Raw genomic sequence first — 19,673 nt, 5'->3', positions numbered from 1 at the left:
CCTATCACCATGTTACAGGTCACCTCTCACCACCACCTCCATCCTTCTTCTGCTCTGAGGACTCCTCATCTGATTATACTGGTATTATAAGCTCCTATCACCATGTTACAGGTCATCTCTCACCACTACCTCCATCCTTCTTCTGCTCTGAGGACTTCTCATCTGATTATACTGGTATTATAACCTCCTATCACCATGTTACAGGTCACCTCTCACCACCACCTCCATCCTTCTTCTGCTCTGAGGACTCCTCATCTGATTATACTGGTATTATAACCTCCTATCACCATGTTACAGGTCATCTCTCACCACTACCTCCATCCTTCTTCTGCTCTGAGGACTTCTCATCTGATTATACTGGTATTATAACCTCCTATCACCATGTTACAGGTCACCTCTCACCACCACCTCCATCCTTCTTCTGCTCTGAGGACTCCTCATCTGATTATACTGGTATTATAACCTCCTATCACCATGTTACAGGTCATCTCTCACCACCACCTCCATCCTTCTTCTGCTCTGAGGACTTCTCATCTGATTATACTGGTATTATAAGCTCCTATCACCATGTTACAGGTCACCTCTCACCACCACCTCCATCCTTCTTCTGCTCTGAGGACTCCTCATCTGATTATACTGGTATTATAACCTCCTATCACCATGTTACAGGTCACCTCTCACCACCACCTCCATCTTTTGCACTCATCTGATCATACTGTCAGCCTAGATTAGAAAGAGATGAGCCCAAGTTTGTCCTTCTGCAGGACGTGAATTGTATGTCACATAGGTCCTATACCTAGTTGGCAGGAATAATATGCCGTCTCTTAGCTCCGTCCAGTCTGTCTGGAGTGAGGGGGGCATACTACATCTGGGCAACATGCCAGTATCATTGTAAGGCCGAGTTCACACTTTACAGTTTTTGCGTGGGTTTCTTTTGTGTTTTTCTTTTTAGCGTAATTAAATGAGAAGAACTTAAATTTATACTTAACTTTTCTGGGGTCAATGCCCAGTTTTGGCTAACAAAAAAACCTGCACCAAAATGCAAAACATGAACGCAGCCTAATGTTCACACCTCCCAAAAAATTATTCAGCATGGGGTAATTAGTTACCATCATCACAATATTGAGCCTGGAAGGGGACGGCTTTTACCCAGAAGACGTTACAGGAGTGACGGATGAGCCTGGGAACTAACCATTGGGGGCGCTGCTTTTCTCTTCTCCATCCTCATCTCCATCCTCTTCATCTTCTTCCTCCTTTACACCCTGGTGCTGCCGCTCTAGTCCTCTCCTGCGATGCGCTAGCAGGTGGCGTTTCAGGTTGCGGCTCTGGTTGCAGCGGTAAGCACACAGATTGCAGATGTATGGCTTCTCCTGGGTATGGACCCGCTGATGCCTCTTAAGATTCCCTGGACTGCTGCAGGAGAAGCTGCAGTGATCACAGCGGAAGGGCTTCTCTCCTGTGTGGGTACGTAAATGGCGCTTTAGGTTAACTAACTGTGCTGATGCGTAAAGGCAATGAGGGCACCGGAAGGGCTTCTCTCCATTGTGAGTCTTCATATGACGCTTCAGGTGGCTGGAGTAATGAGTGGAGAAGGAGCATAGACGGCAGGAAAAAAGCAGCCTATCCTTCTGTGCCTCTGCGTTCAGGGATGGATGACTGATCTGGAGTGGTGCTGGACCTTCCATCACAGAAGATGGTGACAAGCAGGGTAAACATTGGTGTGCAAGGAACACACAGCGGCTACTGGGGTCACAGTCTTCACAGGGAGATGGTGTGGACACCATCGTCGTCTCCTCTGGATCACTGTCCGTACTGAGAGGCCGATACGTTGAATATTCATCCTCGCTCAGGGAGTAACAGGGGATCTCCATCTTGCCAACCACAGAATCTGCGGGGACAACACAGGACGGTGTTACTAGACATTCATGGGACGCAGAACACGGAGACCACCACACGGGAAGAACATAAGACCATTGCCTCATTACACAGAGCAGCACCTCGGCTCGTCTAGTTCCTGCTGCTGTATAAACCCTCCGTCTACTACAAGTCTTATAGTATTTACCCTCCCCCTCTCCTCATCCTCCTTACTATATGTTGCTCCTCAGCCTGGGAAACATATTCCTGGAGTTTGTATGTCCTCCCTGTCTTCTCCAGGGTTTCCTCCCACATTCCTACTGATTCACTGGCGTCTTATAAAAGTGTCCCAGTGTTTATGTGGATCTGGGATAAGGAAAGCACGAGCTCCGGTGTGTACAACGCTGAGGAATATGATCATCATAACATCACCGTACCACTCTTTATACAAAAAGTATGAAAAGCAGCACGACAGCCTGACAGGACCTGGTGGCCATCATGACCTCGGCAGCCAGGGTAACCTCACCTATGTGCAGCAACTTACACAGTCCACTGCCCCTAACTTTACTACACGTCTTGCTTCACCAGGCACGTTACATGAACACACACCGGGTAGAATCTCGTCTCACTGTTTATTGTACTGCAATCTACAGTGGGCAATGGTGGAGAGCAGATCCTAACACAATAGAATGAATGTTGAGGCGCACGTACGCTGTGTGACTGCAAACAATACAAAAAAAACATGCAGCAGAGCTGTGCGAGCGCTAAGAAATACAAACATTCAACATATACAGCAGTGTTCAAAAACTGGCCGTCCACCAAGTGATATTTCTACATAGCAGATAAGTGACTTGTAAGTAGTAGAAAAACCAGAGCCAACGCTTAGCACCTGCGAGCCGTGAAGTCTGAGGAACTGAATCATTAATTGTACAAAATAATCACAGTGAGGAGGAAAATTGGTGAATCCTTCATTCTGTGGAATAACAGGGGTCAGTCTTGGCCCTTATATAAGGTCGGAGGGCGGTAAATGGCACAAATGTTGGTTATAGGGCGTTTCCTTCTGAAATACTGGGGAACTTCTAGAGAAGTGCAGCAAATTATCGGCTGCTCAGCTAAAATCATCTCAAATGCCTTGAAGTGGCGACAAAAATCTGGAAGACGGGGAAGGAAGCACCAAAACCTGAAAGACGGGGATGGAAGCGCTAAAGCCTGAGAGACGGGGAAGTAAGCGCCAAAAGCTGAATGACGCGGAAGGAAGCGCCAAAACCTGAAAGATGCAGGAGGAAGCGCCAAAACCAGAAAGACACAGAAGGAAGCGCCAAAACCTAAAAGACACTCGTAAGAAAACCCGCTCGCCAGGAACCCCACTCATAACAAGTTCCGCATGTAAGGGGTCCCGCTCGTAAGGAGTCCATACTGATATCATCTATCATAGTATAGACATCCCTAAAAAGCTTATGGAGTCAGGAATCCCGCTGGTAAGGAGACCCGCTCGTAAGGGGTCCCGCTCGTAAGAGGTCCCGCTCTTAACTAGGTCCGCTCGTAAAGGGACCCGTTCATAAGGAGTCCGTATTGATATCATCTATCATAGTATAGAAATCCCTAAGAGGCATATTGAGTGAGGAATCCCGCTCGTAAGGAGTCCCGCTCGTAAGGAGCCCCGCTCGTAAGGAGCCCCGCTCGTAAGGAGACCCGCTCGTAAGGAGACCCGCTCGTAAGGAGACCCGCTCGTAAGGAGACCAGCTCGTAAGGAGACCAGCCCGTAAGGAGACCAGCTCGTAAGGAGACCAGCTCGTAAGGGGTCCCGCTCATAAGCAGTACATACTGATATAATCTATCATAGTATAGAAATCCCTAAGAGTCTTATTGAGTCAGGAATCCCGCTCGTAAGGAGTCCCGCTCGTAAGTAGCCCCGCTCGTAAGGAGATCCACTCGTAAGGAGATCCACTCGTAAGGAGCCCTGCTCGTAAGGAGTCCATACTGATATCATCTATCATAGTTTAGAAATCCCTAAGAGGCTTATTGAGTCAGGAATTCTGCTCTAAGGAGTCCCGCTCGTAAGGAGCCCTGCTCGTCAGGAGCACTTGTAAGAAGACCCACTCGTAAGGAGTTCCACTCTTAAAGGAGTCCCGCTCGTAAGGAGCCCTGCTCGTAAGGAGTCCATACTGATATCATCTATCATAGTATAGAAATGCCTAAGAGGCTTATTGAGTCAGGAATCCCGCTCGTAAGGAGCCCCACTCGTAAAGAGCACCGCTCGTAAGGAGCCCCGCTCGTATGGAGTCCATACTGATATCATCTATCATAGTTTAGAAATCCCTAAGAGGCTTACTGAGTCAGGAATCCTGCTCGTAAGGAGTTCCGCTCGTAAGGACTTCCGCTCGTAAGAACTTCCGCTCGTAAGGACTTCCGCTCGTAAGGACTTCCGCTCGTAAGGACTTCCGCTCGTAAGGACTTCCGCTCGTAAGGACTTCCGCTTGTAAGGACTTCCGCTCGTAAGGAGCCCTGCTCGTCAGGAGCACTTGTAAAAAGACCCACTCGTAAGGAGTTCCACTCGTAAGGAGTCCCGCTCGTAAGGAGTCCATACTGATATCATCTATCATAGTAAAGAAATCCCTAAGAGGCTTATTGAGTCAGGAATCCCGCTCGTAAGGAGATTCGCTCGTAAGGAGCCTCGCTCGTAAGGAGCCCCGCTCATAAGGAGACCAGCTCGTAAGGGGTCCCGCTCATAAGCAGTACATACTGATATAATCTATCATAGTATAGAAATCCCTAAGAGGCTTATTGAGTCCGGAATCCCGCTCGTAAGGAGTCCCGCTCGCAAGGAGCCTCGCTCGTAAGGAGCCCCGCTCGTAAGGAGACCAACTCGTAAGGAGCCCTGCTCATCTATCATAGTATCAGATCTAGTAAATGTTAGTAAACCCATCGGGTCCAGGGGGGTAGAAAATCTAGTAGATGTTAGTAAACCCATCGGGTCCAGGGGGGTAGAAGATCCAGTAGATGTTAGTAAACCCATCGGGTCCAGGGGGGTAGAGGATCTAGTAGATGTTAGTAAACCCATCGGGTCCAGGGGGCTAGAGGATCTAGTAGATGTTAGTAAACCCATCGGGTCCAGGGGGGTAGAGGATCTAGTAGATGTTAGTAAACCCATTGGGTCCAGGGGGGAAGAAGATCTAGTAGATGTTAGTAAACCCATCGGGTCCAGGGGGGTAGAGGATCTAGTAGCTGTCCCATTAGGTCCAGGGGGGTAGAGGATCTAGCTCTCAGAGTTTCTATAACTGTAATCGGGGATGATCGCTTTCAATGGCACGCTGGTAATGCCAACTGAGGACAGGACAGAATCTCTCTGAAGTTTAGATGGTTGGTAAGTTGTGGAATCAGAAGATCGACTACATAACGAGCTGTTTGTAGGACCGGAAATAATACAGGGAAAAAACTGATGCAAAACGGGTCAAAATTGGCCGTTAAAAACGGAAACACGGCCCGGAACGAAACGGATGCAAAATGGGTAAGAAACAGACCAAAACGGATGCAAAATGGCCGTTTTTATTGGCCGACACTCGGACCCTGTCACGTGAATAGAGCCTTAGAGAGGAAATCGCCACGTCTATTGCAAGTGGTAGAGTCTAGATCTCCCTCCGGATCAGCGTTCGTCCCCTGCGACTAGTTGACGACCTTGCAAGATCTCACAAATTTGTGTTAAAAGGTTAAAGAAAACCCGTCCAAAATTACGAGTAAAAATTCCCGATAAATGTGATGCTGTTAACCCCTTAACGACATGCCACATACATTTACATGGCAGCCCTTAAAGGGGTAGTATGGAGGGGGCTCACAGGCCGAGCTCACTCCGTACTTAGCGGGTGACGGCTGTGTAATACACCCGACACCTCACTGCAACCGGCGGGGTGAAAGATGACTTTTATTCCGCCCATTTAACCCCTTAGATGACAGTCAATTGTGACAGCAGCATTTAAAGTGTTAGAATCAGGGCTGCAGCCCCCTCCGACATGCCATAGGCCCCTCCAAAACACGACTGCGGGGAACCGATGGTTATCATGGCAGCCTGGGGGCCTAACGAAGCCCCCAGGCTGCCATCTTTGTACTCCTGTGGAGCCCTGTGAAGTATTGAAAGTTCAAAAAAAATGAACACAAATCTGGAATCGCCGTGTCCATAAAGTCCAAACTATCACAATATTATTTAACCCGCACGGTAAACATCGTAAAAAAATAAAAAAATGTAAAAAAAAGACGTGAAACACCCAATCGCTGTTTTTTTCGCTCCTTATCTCTCCAGTAAAAACGACAGCTGACCCCGCAAAGAAAAAAAAAAAAAAAAAAAGCCCTCACACCGCTAAATCTACGAAATATTTAATATTGGCTCTCGGAATATGACGACACATAACTTTTTTTTTTTTAGAAAATACTTCTTTATTTGTAAAAGTGGTAAAAAAAGTTTAATAAAAATTTTCAGTTTCGCCGTAATCGTACTAACCCGTAGTTTTTACCGCCTGATGGGCGCCGTAAATACAAAACCCCCCAAAAATGGTGTAATTGCTGTTTTTTGCCCATCTCACCCAACGAATAATTTCTTTCCAGTTTCCCAGTACATTACGCAGTACAATAAATGGTGTCACGACAAACTACAACGCGTCCTCCTGCGGCTATATAGACGGAAAATAAAAAAAAAGTTATGGCTTTTGGAAGGCGGGGACGAAAAAAGTGAATATTGTCCGTGTCCCCGAGGGGTTAATGTTATATATAAAAATTTTAAAAGAAGTCCCATGGGTCAGAAAGTAGCAGTTTGAGTGTAAGGGTAGGAACGCACGCGGCGTGGCGTGTTCAGGGCGCATACGCTGCATCCAGCTGCACAGTGTATTCGCCCTGAACCCCGCAGGGAACGCCGTCCAGAAAAACCGCACCACGTTGTGTTTCGTTCTGCTGCAGAAGCAGCGACAAAAAATAAAACGCTCATATTTCCGCCCTCCCGCTCTTCTGTCCGTAGCCATGTGAATCATCATCCCAGGAGGCCGGACTGGACAGAAAGCAGGGAACTCTGGGTAAGAATAACATATTTTTTCTTACTTGCGATTTTTGCGGTGGAATCGCTGCGATTCCGCCACAAATGTCGCAATGCACACAACTTTGTTGCGGATTTAAGCATCTCATTGAATTCAGTGGGGGAAACCCGCAACACAAGAGCAGCGATTTCGCAGCATAAACGGACATGTTGCGGCTGAAGAAACCGCAGGTCAAGTTATGAGCGTTTTTTGCGGCGTCTTTTTTCCGCTGTGCGGGGACGAGATTTGTTGGAGTCTCACCCACTCTGCTGCTGCTGAATTATGAGGCGCATTTTCCGCAGTAAAATCGGCAGTGTTTACGCCTCGTGTGTTCCCAGCCTAGAGGCCACGGAGCATTTAAGTGCTTATGTTACCCCTGCCCGTTAGGTAGTAGCAGAAGACGTAAAGACGCCAGGCACGGCACCGGGGGATGATTTGTGACCAATAACACATCACATTTTAGTTTTGGAGCTTCACTCGACAAAAGGCTGCGCTGAAACAGACTATTAAGTCCAGAAATAATTACCAGCGAGGTGTCTCAGGTGGAGCGTGTAAGAACACCGCCTATAAAGTAACTCTGATAAAATGCGACATTCTCAAAAAATCCCGTAGTGATACATGAAAAACAAAGAATAGCAGCAACCATGGCGGGATGACGCGGGTAACAGACCGATCACATCCTTAGTCACAGAAAGGAGACCGGAGCCTTCAGAGACGATCATGTAGGATTCCAGCCGTGGACCTGTCGATGATGGGGTCTGCTGTCAGGAGAGTGAAGAGCTGGGCTGAAGGATGTTCCACCCTGTGAAGACCACAGTCATGGCACTAGTCCTGGGGAAACCCCACTTAGACTTTATGCGAGAGCCACGTAGGACTTGGTTTTCTCCGGTCACTCATCTCCCGCTTGTAGAGTAGTGGTTGGGAGAGCAGGATAGGAGGCCACTCTCGTCTACAGATCCGGGAAAGAGCCTCGAACATCAATAGATCTTTTATATGATGACAGAGTACCCTCAGCAGGATGTCCGCGGCGCACGGTCTGGTACTGACTTAGACACGGGGTACGAGAGTGCCGGGAGCAGAGATTTGATCAGAGGCTTTAGAAAGTCAGTAACTTCTGATGTAGACGTCTCCTCTTAAAGTGTACCTGCAGTTTCACGGAGTATAGAATCCCGAGCGTTCTGTATACGGGAGGCACGGAGACGAGTAGGACGCAGTTATTTGCCGCCTGGAGCACGGACTATACACAAAAGCAGAAACGGTAATACAAGTTATTTGCAAGAACAATTATTGTGAACCCTCCTGCTCTATTGTCGTTGGCCAATGGACCCAGATATACGCTTTATATGGGGTTACGCCTGGACCGGACTTCGGCAGCTTTGGACTTTCACCCCTGGACGTCGTATTCCAGAGCAGCGAGCGCATCCACTAGTTCATTATGAGCAGTAGAAAATCCTTCCATCTTTCGCTCGGAGTGGTCGGTCCTAGAGTCCAGAGCATGAGTGCGTGTAACTTGTGTAGAGACTCCAGTGGGATATTATTCTTCAGCAGCAGCGACAGGTTAGTGAGAGCATCTTCTGTAATGGGAACAGAGGAAAAGGGAAGTTCTCAAAATGAGATGCCCCTGCTTCATGGGGAGCACGCTCCCCGCATCACTTTGACAAGGAGCACTTTGTTCAGGTTAGTGGGCCCTTACTTGAGGGCGGGGCCGTAGGAGTCAGTGTTCGTGGGCGTTTGCCACCTCTATGGTTTTATGAGACTTAAGAGCGGCAGATGGAGAAGCAAGACGACATATATTAGTTCCTATGGAAGGGGCAGAGTCGGGGGATGGGGTGTATGCCACAGATAAAGCCACCCCATCAACTACAACACCATCCTGGGCAGGACTGCTGCAGGGAAGTAGACCGTCAGTTTCCCCAGCCTTGTGATTTTGTTTTATCTTCCATGCCCTAGTTATGAATAAATCCTTTGTAGAGCTCTTAATCGTATCCGAGGAGGTCTGGAGCTGAACTGGAGCAACTCAGACCGTCCCGATGAAGAGTTATTTGTGGCACGTATAACGGTTCTCACCGGTTTGTTTGTGGATCCTCTGTGTCATCCGGGAGATGGTGCTTGTAACCCAGGGCAACGCTTGGCACAGCAGGTTTAGAGGCAGTCGGATGTACAGGCCAGAAGTCAGGACAGGCAGCAGACATCGTAACGGGTATCGATAGCAATAGGTCAAGGCAGGCGGTAGGCAAGGATAGTCAAGTTCAGGCAGAGGTCACAACGGGAAATCCAGACAAAGGCAGAAGGCAAGGTAACAGGGAACCAGGGTACAGGGAAGCTCACGGGGAACTTGGTGGAACAAGCAAGGATTCAGAGGGAGGAGGATCCTTAAATGGGAAGGCTTGGAATTTTGGCACGCGCTGGCCCTTTAAGAAGGGAAGAGTCAGCGTGCGAGTCCTCTAGTGGCTGCAGCCGCACATCGTGGATGACAACTGCGGAGGGAGGTAAGAGATGCACTTACCTGATGCCAACCAGAGCCTGCAGAGCGTCCGGATCGGGTAAGTGGGGCTCGGAACGAGCATGAGGGAATGGAGGGAACAGGAACCGGAGCAGAGACCGTGGAAGAGGTGGGGAACGGCGCGGCAGCCGTTACAGTACCCCCCCCTTTACGCCCCCTCTTTTTTGGCTTGCTAGGGAACCTGTGTTCAAAGTCCTTGATGAGAGCTGGGGCGTTGACATTCTCCACGGGCTCCCATGATCTCTCCTCAGGACCATAATCTTTCCAGTCCACCAGGTACCACAATCTCCCCCGTGTTCTTTTGACATCCAGGATCTCTTTAATCTCAAATTCGTCATCAGTCGCAGGATGGACAGGAATGTTTTGGGAAAATCAGTTAAATATAGTAGGTTTTAGCAGAGAAATGTGGAAGGAATTAGAGATTTTCAGAGACTGGGGAAGGCGAAGTCTGAAAGTTACTGGATTAAACTGTTCTGTTATCTCATAAGGACCCAGAAACCGAGGAGCTAGCTCGTAACAAGGTCTTCAGACGTATGTACCAGAGAGACAGACAGAATTTATCCCCAGGAAGGAGCTGCGGCGGTATCCTGCATCTTTTATGCGCGTTTCTCTTGAACCTGGCTACGGCTTTGTGGATGGAATCCTTGGCCTCCTGCCATATATGTACAAAGTCACGGTGGACCATGTTAGCAGCTGGAACCTCAGAAGGCACAGAGACTGGTATAGGAATTCCTGGGTGCTGGCCATACACCAAGAAGAAAGGAGAAGAGCGGGTGGATTTCCCCGTATGGTTGTTGTAGGCAAATTCGGACCATGGAAGTAGATTTGCCCAGTCGTCTTGTCGTGGAGACACAACATTTCTGAGGAAGCTTTCAAGTATTTGATTAATTCGCTCTACATGACCACTGGATTGAGGATGGTAAGCGGAATAGAAGTCAAGTTTGACCTCCAGCAGTTTGCACAAGGCTCTCCAGAACTTTGATGTGAACTGTTCCTATGTCAGATACAATATGTTTAGGAAGACCATGAAGGCGAAAGATGTGCTTGATAAACAGCGTTGCCAGTCGGGAAGATGACAGAAGGCCTGGAAGGGGTAGAAAATGCGCCATTTTGGAAAAGCGATCCACGATTACCCAGATCACGGTACACCCAGCAGAACTTGGCAGATCGGTGATGAAGTCCATGGCAATGTGCGACCAGGGAGAGTCAGGCATGGGCATGGGTAGAGGATGCAAAAGACCGGCAGGTCTTAAATGGGAGACTTTATTCTGAGAGCAGGTGGAGCAGGCAGAAACAAAGTCTTTAGTATCTTGGAACATGGAAGGCCACCAGTACTGACGGATAATCAAATTGAGAGTCTTTTTGATGCCAGAGTACCCAGAAACCCTGGAGGAATGACCCCAGCGAAGAACACAATCCCTTTGTTTAGGGGGTACGTAGGTCTTTCCTCGGGGAATGTGTACCACTTCAGCCGGGGCAGCGATCATAATGCGTTCTGGATCTATAATGAACTGGGGACTGGGCTCTTGATCTGTGGGGTAAGAAGAGCGAGATAAGGTGTCAGCTTTGTTATTCTTTTCAGCGGGTCTGTAGTGAAGATGGAAATCTAATCTGGTGAAGAATAATGCACAATGATTTTGGCGAGAATTTAGGCATTGAGCAGATTGCAGGTAAAGGAGGTTTTTATGATCTGTGTAAATGATGATGGGATGCCGTGCACCCTCTAGCAAATGTGTCCACTCCTCCAGGGCCAATTAAATAGCCAAGTGTTATTTTATCTCCAATACCGTAATTTTTCTCTGCAGGTGTAAATTATTTGGAGAATAAGCCACAGGCCACATGTTTCACTCTACAACTCTTTTGTGAAAGAATAGCTCCGACTCCCACAGATGAAGCATCGACCTCCAGAACAAAGGGTTGGGTGGAATCCGGTCTATGTAGGACTGAAGCAGAAGAGAAGGCAATTTTAAGAGCTTGGAATGCGGCTTCGGCCTCCGTGGTCCAGTCTTTGACATTAACCCCCTTTTTGCTCAGTGCAGAAATAGGAGCTGTCAAAGAGGAGAAGTGAGGAATAAACTGGCAGTAGTAATTTGCGAATCCCAGCAGGCGTTGGACAACTTTGAGTCCTTGCGGACGAGGCCAGTTGAGAATTGAGGACAGCTGGGCTGGATCCATTTGAAGACCCTGGTCGGAAATGACGTACCCCAGGAAAAGTAGGCTGGGTTTCTCAGAGGCATTTCTCCAGTTTAGCAAACGGAGTTCTCTCGCAGACGCTGTAACACTTGGCGCACATGCACACGATGAGTTTGAATTGGGAGAAAAGATTAAAATGTCATCTAGGTATACCACCACACAGCTGTATAACAGATCCCGAAAAATGTCATTAACAAAGGCCTGGAAAACCGCAGGAGCATTACAAAGTCCAAAGGGCATGACGAGGTATTCAAAATGCCCATCACGAGTGTTGAATGTGGTTTTCCAGTCGTCTCCTTCGCGGATACGTATCAGGTTATAAGCTCCACGAAGGTCGAGATTGGTGAAAATTCTCGTCCCTGTAGGCGGTCAAAGAGTTCAGAGATCAATGGTAACGGGTACTTCTTCTTTAACGTGATATTATTCAACCCACGGTAATCAATTTGCGCCAGCAGAAGAAGACTTACGGATGAATACGCTCTCCAGATTCTCTTGGATATACCGAGACATGGCCTCCGTCTCGGGCAAAGACAGAGGGTAGACTCTACCTCAGAGAGGCGTGGCGTTGGAGACCAGGTCTATGGCACAGTCGTACGGCCGTGAGGTGGCAGCGATTCAGCTTGTTGTTTACAGAAGACATCAGAGAAGCTTTTGTATGGAGTAGCAAGTCCTGCTGAGTTAGGTTCTGTAGGCTGAGGCATGGATGGGCGAATAGTTTGTAGACAATGTTGGAGACAGAAGTCACTTTAGCAGTAATTTGACCTCCAGTCCAGTCAATAACAGGAGAGTGCTTCTGCAACAACGGTAGACCCAGTAGCAAAGGGTTCAGAGAGTTCTTTAAAACATAGGAGATACGTTGTTGGTGCAGCGCCCCTGTTAACATGAAAATGGGCTCGGTGACAAGATAGTCTCCTGTAGAAGCCTCCCATCCACAGAAGCAATGGACAAAGGTTTGGTTAGTTTTTTAACTGGGATTTGGTAGCAATATACCAGGGACTGGCACAGGAAATACCCAGTGGATGCGGAATCTAAAAAGGCTTGGACGCAGAAAGTGGTTCCTGCAAAGGACAGTTTTGCCGGTATGGTCATCTGTTGAGAGGGCGATACTCCACCTAGGGTAGCCTCTCCTACTTGCCCTAGGCGTTGGAGTTTTCCGGCCTCACTGGACAGTCCTTGAGGAAGTGCGTTTTTCCACCACAGTATAAACATAAGTTCAACTTGCGTCTATTCTGGCGCTCCTCAGGCGCGAGTCTTGTTCTCTTCACCTGCATAGGTTCATCCGACCGAGAGGAAGATGTGGCTAGAAGAGGCCTTTGGAAGGTTGGTGCCAACCGTGATGTCCGATTGCCCCGAGCAGATTCTTATTGTTTCTCACGGAAACGTATGTCAATCCGATTGGCAAGAGTGATCACGTCATCCAAGGATGGTGGAAGGTCTCCGCCAGCAAGTTCATCCTTGATTCGGCTTGCCAGACCCTCCCAGAAGGTAGATACCAGAGCCTCGTTATTCCACTGGAGTTCTGTAGCCAGGATGCGAAATTGAATGGCGTATTGGCCTACAGTGGAGGTTCCTTGCCGGAGCTTGAGAAGAAAAGAAGCTGCAGAAGAGGCTCGACCCGGTTCTTCAAACACCTTTTTAAATGTGGAGAGAAAGTTCTGAATATTATACATTATGGGGTTGTTTCTCTCCCACAAGGACGATGCCCACGCCAGCACTTCACCAGAAAGCAGGGACAGGATGTAGGCCACCTTAGCCAGGTCGAGGAAAAATGATGCGCCATGACCTCAAAATGGATGGTGCATTGATTAACAAATCCCCTGCAGGTTTTGGGGTTACCGTCATAGCGGGCAGGCGTAGGTAAATGTAGTCCTGAAATGTAGACAGGAGCTTGCGGTGGCGGAGGCGCCAGAGGCGCTAGTTCGTTCAAACGAGTGGACACATTTTGCAAAAGCTGCAAAAGCTGAAAAAGCTGGTCTTGGCGGACTCATTGTCTTGAAAGTAACTGAGCCATATCAGCCGCGTCAGGCAGGGCTGTGTCAAGGGGATCCATGGCTTGTTCAAACTATAACGGTCGGTTTGTTTGTGGATCCTCTGTGTCATCCGGGAGATGGTGCTTGTAACCCAGGGCAACGCTTGGCACAGCAGGTTTAGAGGCAGTCTGATGTACAGGCCAGAAGTCAGGACAGGCAGCAGACGTCGTAACGGGTATCGATAGCAATAGGTCAAGGCAGGCGACAGGCAAGGATAGTCAAGTTCAGGCAGAGGTCACAACGGGAAATCCAGACAAAGGCAGAAGGCAAGGTAACAGGGAACCAGGGTACAGGAAAGCTCACGGGGAACTTGGTTGAACAAGCAAGGATTCAGAGGGAGGAGGATCCTTAAATAGGAAGTCTTGGAATTTTGGCACGTGCTGGCCCTTTAAGAAGGGAAGAGTCAGCGCGCGCACGTCCTCTAGTGGCTGCAGCCGCACATCATGGATGACAACCTCGGAGGGAGGTAAGAGATGCACTTACCTGATGCCGCCCAGAGCCTCCGGATCGGGTAAGTGGAGCTCAGGACGAGCATGAGGGAACAAGAACCGGAGCAGAGACCGTGGAAGAGGCGCGGAACGGCATGGCTGCTACAGCCTGTTCCCTGATAACATGAATCACTGGCAAAGTACTCACTCTTGAAAACTCACACGGGTAAATTCAATTTGCCGCTGACTCAATTGCCCACTTTGCGGCTTATTCCGTGATTGTCCAATTTGTATCAGCTATAAGACATGGGTAATTGGCAGCGAGCCGTCTCACTCGGGTGGCACAGATTGTAAGTGATGAGGTGTTACGTCCCTTTGCACAGATCCAGGTGTCACATGCAATTCCTTCACTTGCGCCATGCATACCAAGCGGACTACGCTGACGGCACTGGTTGTGTTGTTACTAACAAAATGATACGCCTTATAGAGACCACGTCAAACTCGTCGGGAGTTATGTCCGGGCTCTGGATCCGGTGAGCAGTAAGGAGAGGTGGGAGGCGGAATTGGGACCATTGGAGGATATTCAGTGGAAGGAAATTCCGGAAAAGGTGTCGCAACGGTCGCTGAGCGAGGCTCTCAGATTATCTCATCTATACTCACTACCTAAGGTTTATAAGGTTTTCATATGACATCGGTGTTAGATCGGATTGGACATGCCCACCTTGTAAACACGGATTTGTGGGCATGCTGCACATGTTCTGGTCCTGCTCTGGAAGGTTCTGATGTAGTGACGGTCATAACTGAGGTGCTTCAGGTCGGTATCGAGCCTGCTTGTTTGTGTGCTGGGGTATGTGGAGGATCAGACGACCACGGGGCCGGGGAAACGGTCAGAAGCCAAGATGTTATATATGGCATGCAAATTAAACAGCTCAACACGGGTAAGAGGAGATAAGTCCTACAAGACAAGAACTTGTCAGCAGACTCAACTGGCTCGTAAAATTGGCAACTCCTGTAGAGTGTAAGCACTTGTTATAGCGGGGTCCTCTCTCCTGTAGAGTGTAGGCTCTTGTTATAGCGGGGTCCTCTCTCCTGTAGATTGTAGGCTCTTATTATAGCGGGGTCCTCTCTCCTGTACAGCGTAGGCTCTCTATGAATAGTGGTGTCAGCACACAGCCTTGGGCCGGCACAGTCATCTCTCACCCCGGGGGGGGGGGCAGTGGTGTGGGCCAGTTATGTGTGTGAAGATTACCTCTAAACACTGAGCTCTGGACCAGACATCACTCACCTTCAGAGTCCTTGGAGAAGGAGAGGAGCCGCTCACTGCTGTCCGAGAGCTCCAGCTCATCGACAAGTAAAAGATCTGACTCAAGGACCAGTCTGCTGGAATCCAGAGGCTCCTCACTTCCCCCTGACACAGAGAGAGACCATTAAACCCTTTGTATGTACAGTGGGGTCTTCACTAGGATCATACAATCATGAGGATGTCTCATATGTGGGGGACAAAATTTGTGTAAAATATTATAATATATATATACACACACACATATATATATTATATATATATATATATATATACAATGGATATAAAAAGTCTACACGCCGCTGTTAAAATCCCAGGTTTTTGCCATGTTACAAAGTCAGTCCAAGATGAATCATTTCATAACTTTTTCCACCTTTAATGTCTCCCATAATCTGTACAATTCCATTGAAAAACAAACTGAAATAATTTATAGGAGAAAAATAAAAAAAACTACAATAATGTGGTTGCATAAGTGTGAACGCCCTCTTATAATGAGGGATGTGGTTGAGTTCAGAATTAGCCAATCACATTTAAACTCATGTTAAATAGTAGTCAGTACTCAGCTGCCATTATTTATAGTGATTCTGACTGACCCCATATAAAGTTCAGCTCTTCTATTAGGATTTTCCTGACATTTTCTTTGTTAAAAGGGATCTGATTGTTGAAAGGCATCAGTCAGGAGAAGGGCACCAAAGAATTTCCAAGGCATTAGATATATCATGGAACACAGTGAAGACGTCACCAAGAAGTGGATTACATTTGGCACAACAGTGACCTTACCAAGAACTGGACGTCCCTCAAAACTTGATGAAAAGACAAGATGAAAATTGGTCCGGGAAGCTACAAAGAGGCCTACAGCAACGTTAAAGGAGCTGCAGGACTTCCTGGCAGGTGCTGGTTGTGTAGTGCATGTGACAACAATCTCCCGTATTCTTCATATGTCTGGGCTGTGCGGGAGGGTGGCAAGACAGAAGCCTTTTCTGACAAAGAAAAACATCCAAGTCCGGCATGTTCTGCAAAGACCTACATCAAGTCTGCTGAAAGCATGTGGGAAAACGTGTTATGTCCGATGAGACCGAGGTGGAACTATTTGTCCATAATTCCAAAACGTTTGTTTGTCGCAAAGCCAACACTGCACATCACCAAAAGAAAACGGTCCCCACAGTGACGCATGGTGGAGGCAGCATTATGGAGCACGGCGGGGGCGGCGTTGTGGAGCATGGCGGGGCGGTGTTGTGGAGCATGGCGGGGGCGGCGTTGTGGGGCACGGCGTTGTGGAGCACGGCGGGGGCGGCGTTATGGAGCACGGCGGGGGCAGCGTTAAGGAGCACGGCGGGGGCAGCGTTATGGAGCACGGCGGGGGCAGCGTTATGGAGCACGGCGGGGGCAGCGTTATGGAGCACGGCGGGGGCAGCGTTATGGAGCACGGCGGGGGCAGCGTTATGGAGCACGGCGGGGGCAGCGTTATGGAGCACGGCGGGGGCAGCGTTATGGAGCACGGCGGGGGCAGCGTTATGGAGCACGGCGGGGGCAGCGTTATGGAGCACGGCGGGGGCAGCGTTATGGAGCACGGCGGGGGCAGCGTTATGGAGCACGGCGGGGGCAGCGTTCTGGAGCACGGCGGGGGCAGCGTTCTGGAGCACGGCGGGGGCAGCGTTCTGGAGCACGGCGGGGGCAGCGTTCTGGAGCACGGCGGGGGCAGCGTTATGGAGCACGGCGGGGGCAGCGTTCTGGAGCACGGCGGGGGCAGCGTTCTGGAGCACGGCGGGGGCAGCGTTATGGAGCACGGCGGGGGCAGCGTTATGGAGCACGGCGGGGGCAGCGTTATGGAGCACGGCGGGGGCAGCGTTATGGAGCACGGCGGGGGCAGCGTTATGGAGCACGGCGGGGGCAGCGTTATGGAGCACGGCGGGGGCAGCGTTATGGAGCACGGCGGGGGCAGCGTTATGGAGCACGGCGGGGGCAGCATTATACTTTGGGGCTGTTTTTCTGCAGCTGGAACTGGGAAAATCTTGGCAGAAAACCTGCAGCCGCTGATAAAAAGCTGAAGATGAAGAGGAGGAATATTCACCTTTCAGCACAACAACGACCCAAAGCAACAAAAAAAGATCATCCGGAGCCCAGACCTAAACCCCACTGACAATCTGCGGGGGGACCTGGAGGGGCCGTACACAGGAGACGCCAAGTCAGGATCTGCCATATGATCGACTTCTACCCGACAAGACTGAATGCTTCATAAAGTCAGAGGGGAATTCAGCAAAGTATTAATTTAGGGTGTGCAGATTTATGCAACCACATTATTTTTGTTGCTTATTCTTATTTTTCCACCCTAAAAGATTTCAGTTTGTTTTTCAATGGAATAGTTCAGATTATGGGAGACAGTAAAGGTGGAAAAAGTCCTGAAATTATTCATCTGATTGTGTAACATGACGAAAACCTGGCAGTGTAACAGGGGTGTGTAGACTTTTTATATCCACTGTGTGTATATATATATATATATATATATATATATATACACATATACATACACACACACACACACACACACACACACACCCTTCTCAATGAATTAGATCATCAGAAAGTTCATTTATTTCAGTAATTCAGCTCGTAAAGTCTCTCATATATTCTATAGATTCATCACACACAGAGGGATCTCATATATTCTATAGATTCATCACACACAGGGATCTCATATATTCTATAGATTCATCACACACAGAGGGATCTCATATATTCTATAGATTCATTACACACAGAGGGATCTCATATATTCTATAGATTCATCACACACAGAGGGATCTCATATATTCTATAGATTCATCACACACAGGGATCTCATATATTCTATAGATTCATCACACACAGAGGGATCTCATATATTCTATAGATTCATCACACACAGAGGGATCTCATATATTCTATAGATTCATCACACGCAGAGGGATCTCATATATTCTATAGATTCATCACACGCAGAGGGATCTCATATATTCTATAGATTCATCACACGCAGAGGGATCTCATATATTCTATAGATTCATCACACGCAGAGGGATCTCATATATTCTATAGATTCATCACACGCAGAGGGATCTCATATATTCTATAGATTCATCACACGCAGAGGGATCTCATATATTCTATAGATTCATCACACGCAGAGGGATCTCATATATTCTATAGATTCATCACACGCAGAGGGATCTCATATATTCTATAGATTCATCACACGCAGAGGGATCTCATATATTCTATAGATTCATCACACGCAGAGGGATCTCATATATTCTATAGATTCATCACACGCAGAGGGATCTCATATATTCTATAGATTCATCACACACAGAGGGATCTCATATATTCTATAGATTCATCACACACAGAGGGATCTCGTATATTCTATAGATTCATCACACACAGAGGGATCTCGTATATTCTATAGATTCATCACACACAGAGGGATCTTATATATTCATCACACACAGAGGGATCTCATATATTCTATAGATTCATCACACACAGAGGGATCTCATATATTCTATAGATTCATCACACACAGAGGGATCTCATATATTCTATAGATTCATCACACACAGAGGGATCTCATATATTCTATAGATTCATCACACACAGAGGGATCTCATATATTCTATAGATTCATCACACACAGGATCTCATATATTCTATAGATTCATCACACGCAGAGGGATCTCATATATTCATCACACACAGAGGGATCTCATATATTCTATAGATTCATCACACGCAGAGGGATCTCATATATTCTATAGATTCATCACACAGAGGGATCTCATATATTCTATAGATTCATCACACGCAGAGGGATCTCATATATTCTATAGATTCATCACACACAGAGGGATCTCATATATTCTATAGATTCATCACACGCAGAGGGATCTCATATATTCTATAGATTCATCACACACAGAGGGATCTCATATATTCTATAGATTCATCACACGCAGAGGGATCTCATATATTCTATAGATTCATCACACACAGAGGGATCTCATATATTCTATAGATTCATCACACACAGGGATCTCATATATTCTATAGATTCATCACACACAGAGGGATCTCATATATTCTATAGATTCATCACACACAGGGATCTCATATATTCTATAGATTCATCACACACAGGGATCTCATATATTCTATAGATTCATCACACACAGAGGGATCTATTTCCAGCAGTTTTTTCTTGTAATGTTGATGATTATGGGAACAGTTACTGAAAACCCAAAATTTAGTATCTCAGAAAATGAGAATATTATA

General features: G+C 47.7%; 1 protein-coding gene across 2 annotated transcripts in view; it reads right to left on the bottom strand.

Annotated features, from left to right (window-relative positions):
* Positions 1 to 1,021: 1,021 nt before the first annotated feature.
* The window catches only part of LOC142725440 (zinc finger protein 513-like), a 53,257-nt gene continuing 34,605 nt past the window's right edge, over positions 1,022 to 19,673 (bottom strand). The window contains exons 2-3 of one of the 2 annotated variants that reach the window (XM_075848982.1): positions 15,351 to 15,473; positions 1,027 to 1,888 (exon numbers count right to left, since the gene is read on the bottom strand). In XM_075848982.1, coding sequence (XP_075705097.1) covers positions 1,188 to 1,888; positions 15,351 to 15,473 — 824 coding nt within the window. In that variant the 3' untranslated portion in view covers positions 1,027 to 1,187. Of the gene's footprint in view, positions 1,889 to 15,350; positions 15,474 to 19,673 lie in introns of both variants that reach the window. The other variant, XM_075848981.1, reaches the window with a different exon arrangement.

This window comes from Rhinoderma darwinii, unplaced genomic scaffold (assembly GCF_050947455.1).
Source record: "Rhinoderma darwinii isolate aRhiDar2 unplaced genomic scaffold, aRhiDar2.hap1 Scaffold_600, whole genome shotgun sequence".
NCBI lineage: Eukaryota > Metazoa > Chordata > Amphibia > Anura > Rhinodermatidae > Rhinoderma > Rhinoderma darwinii.
This window is presented reverse-complemented; position numbering and strand designations above follow the sequence as displayed.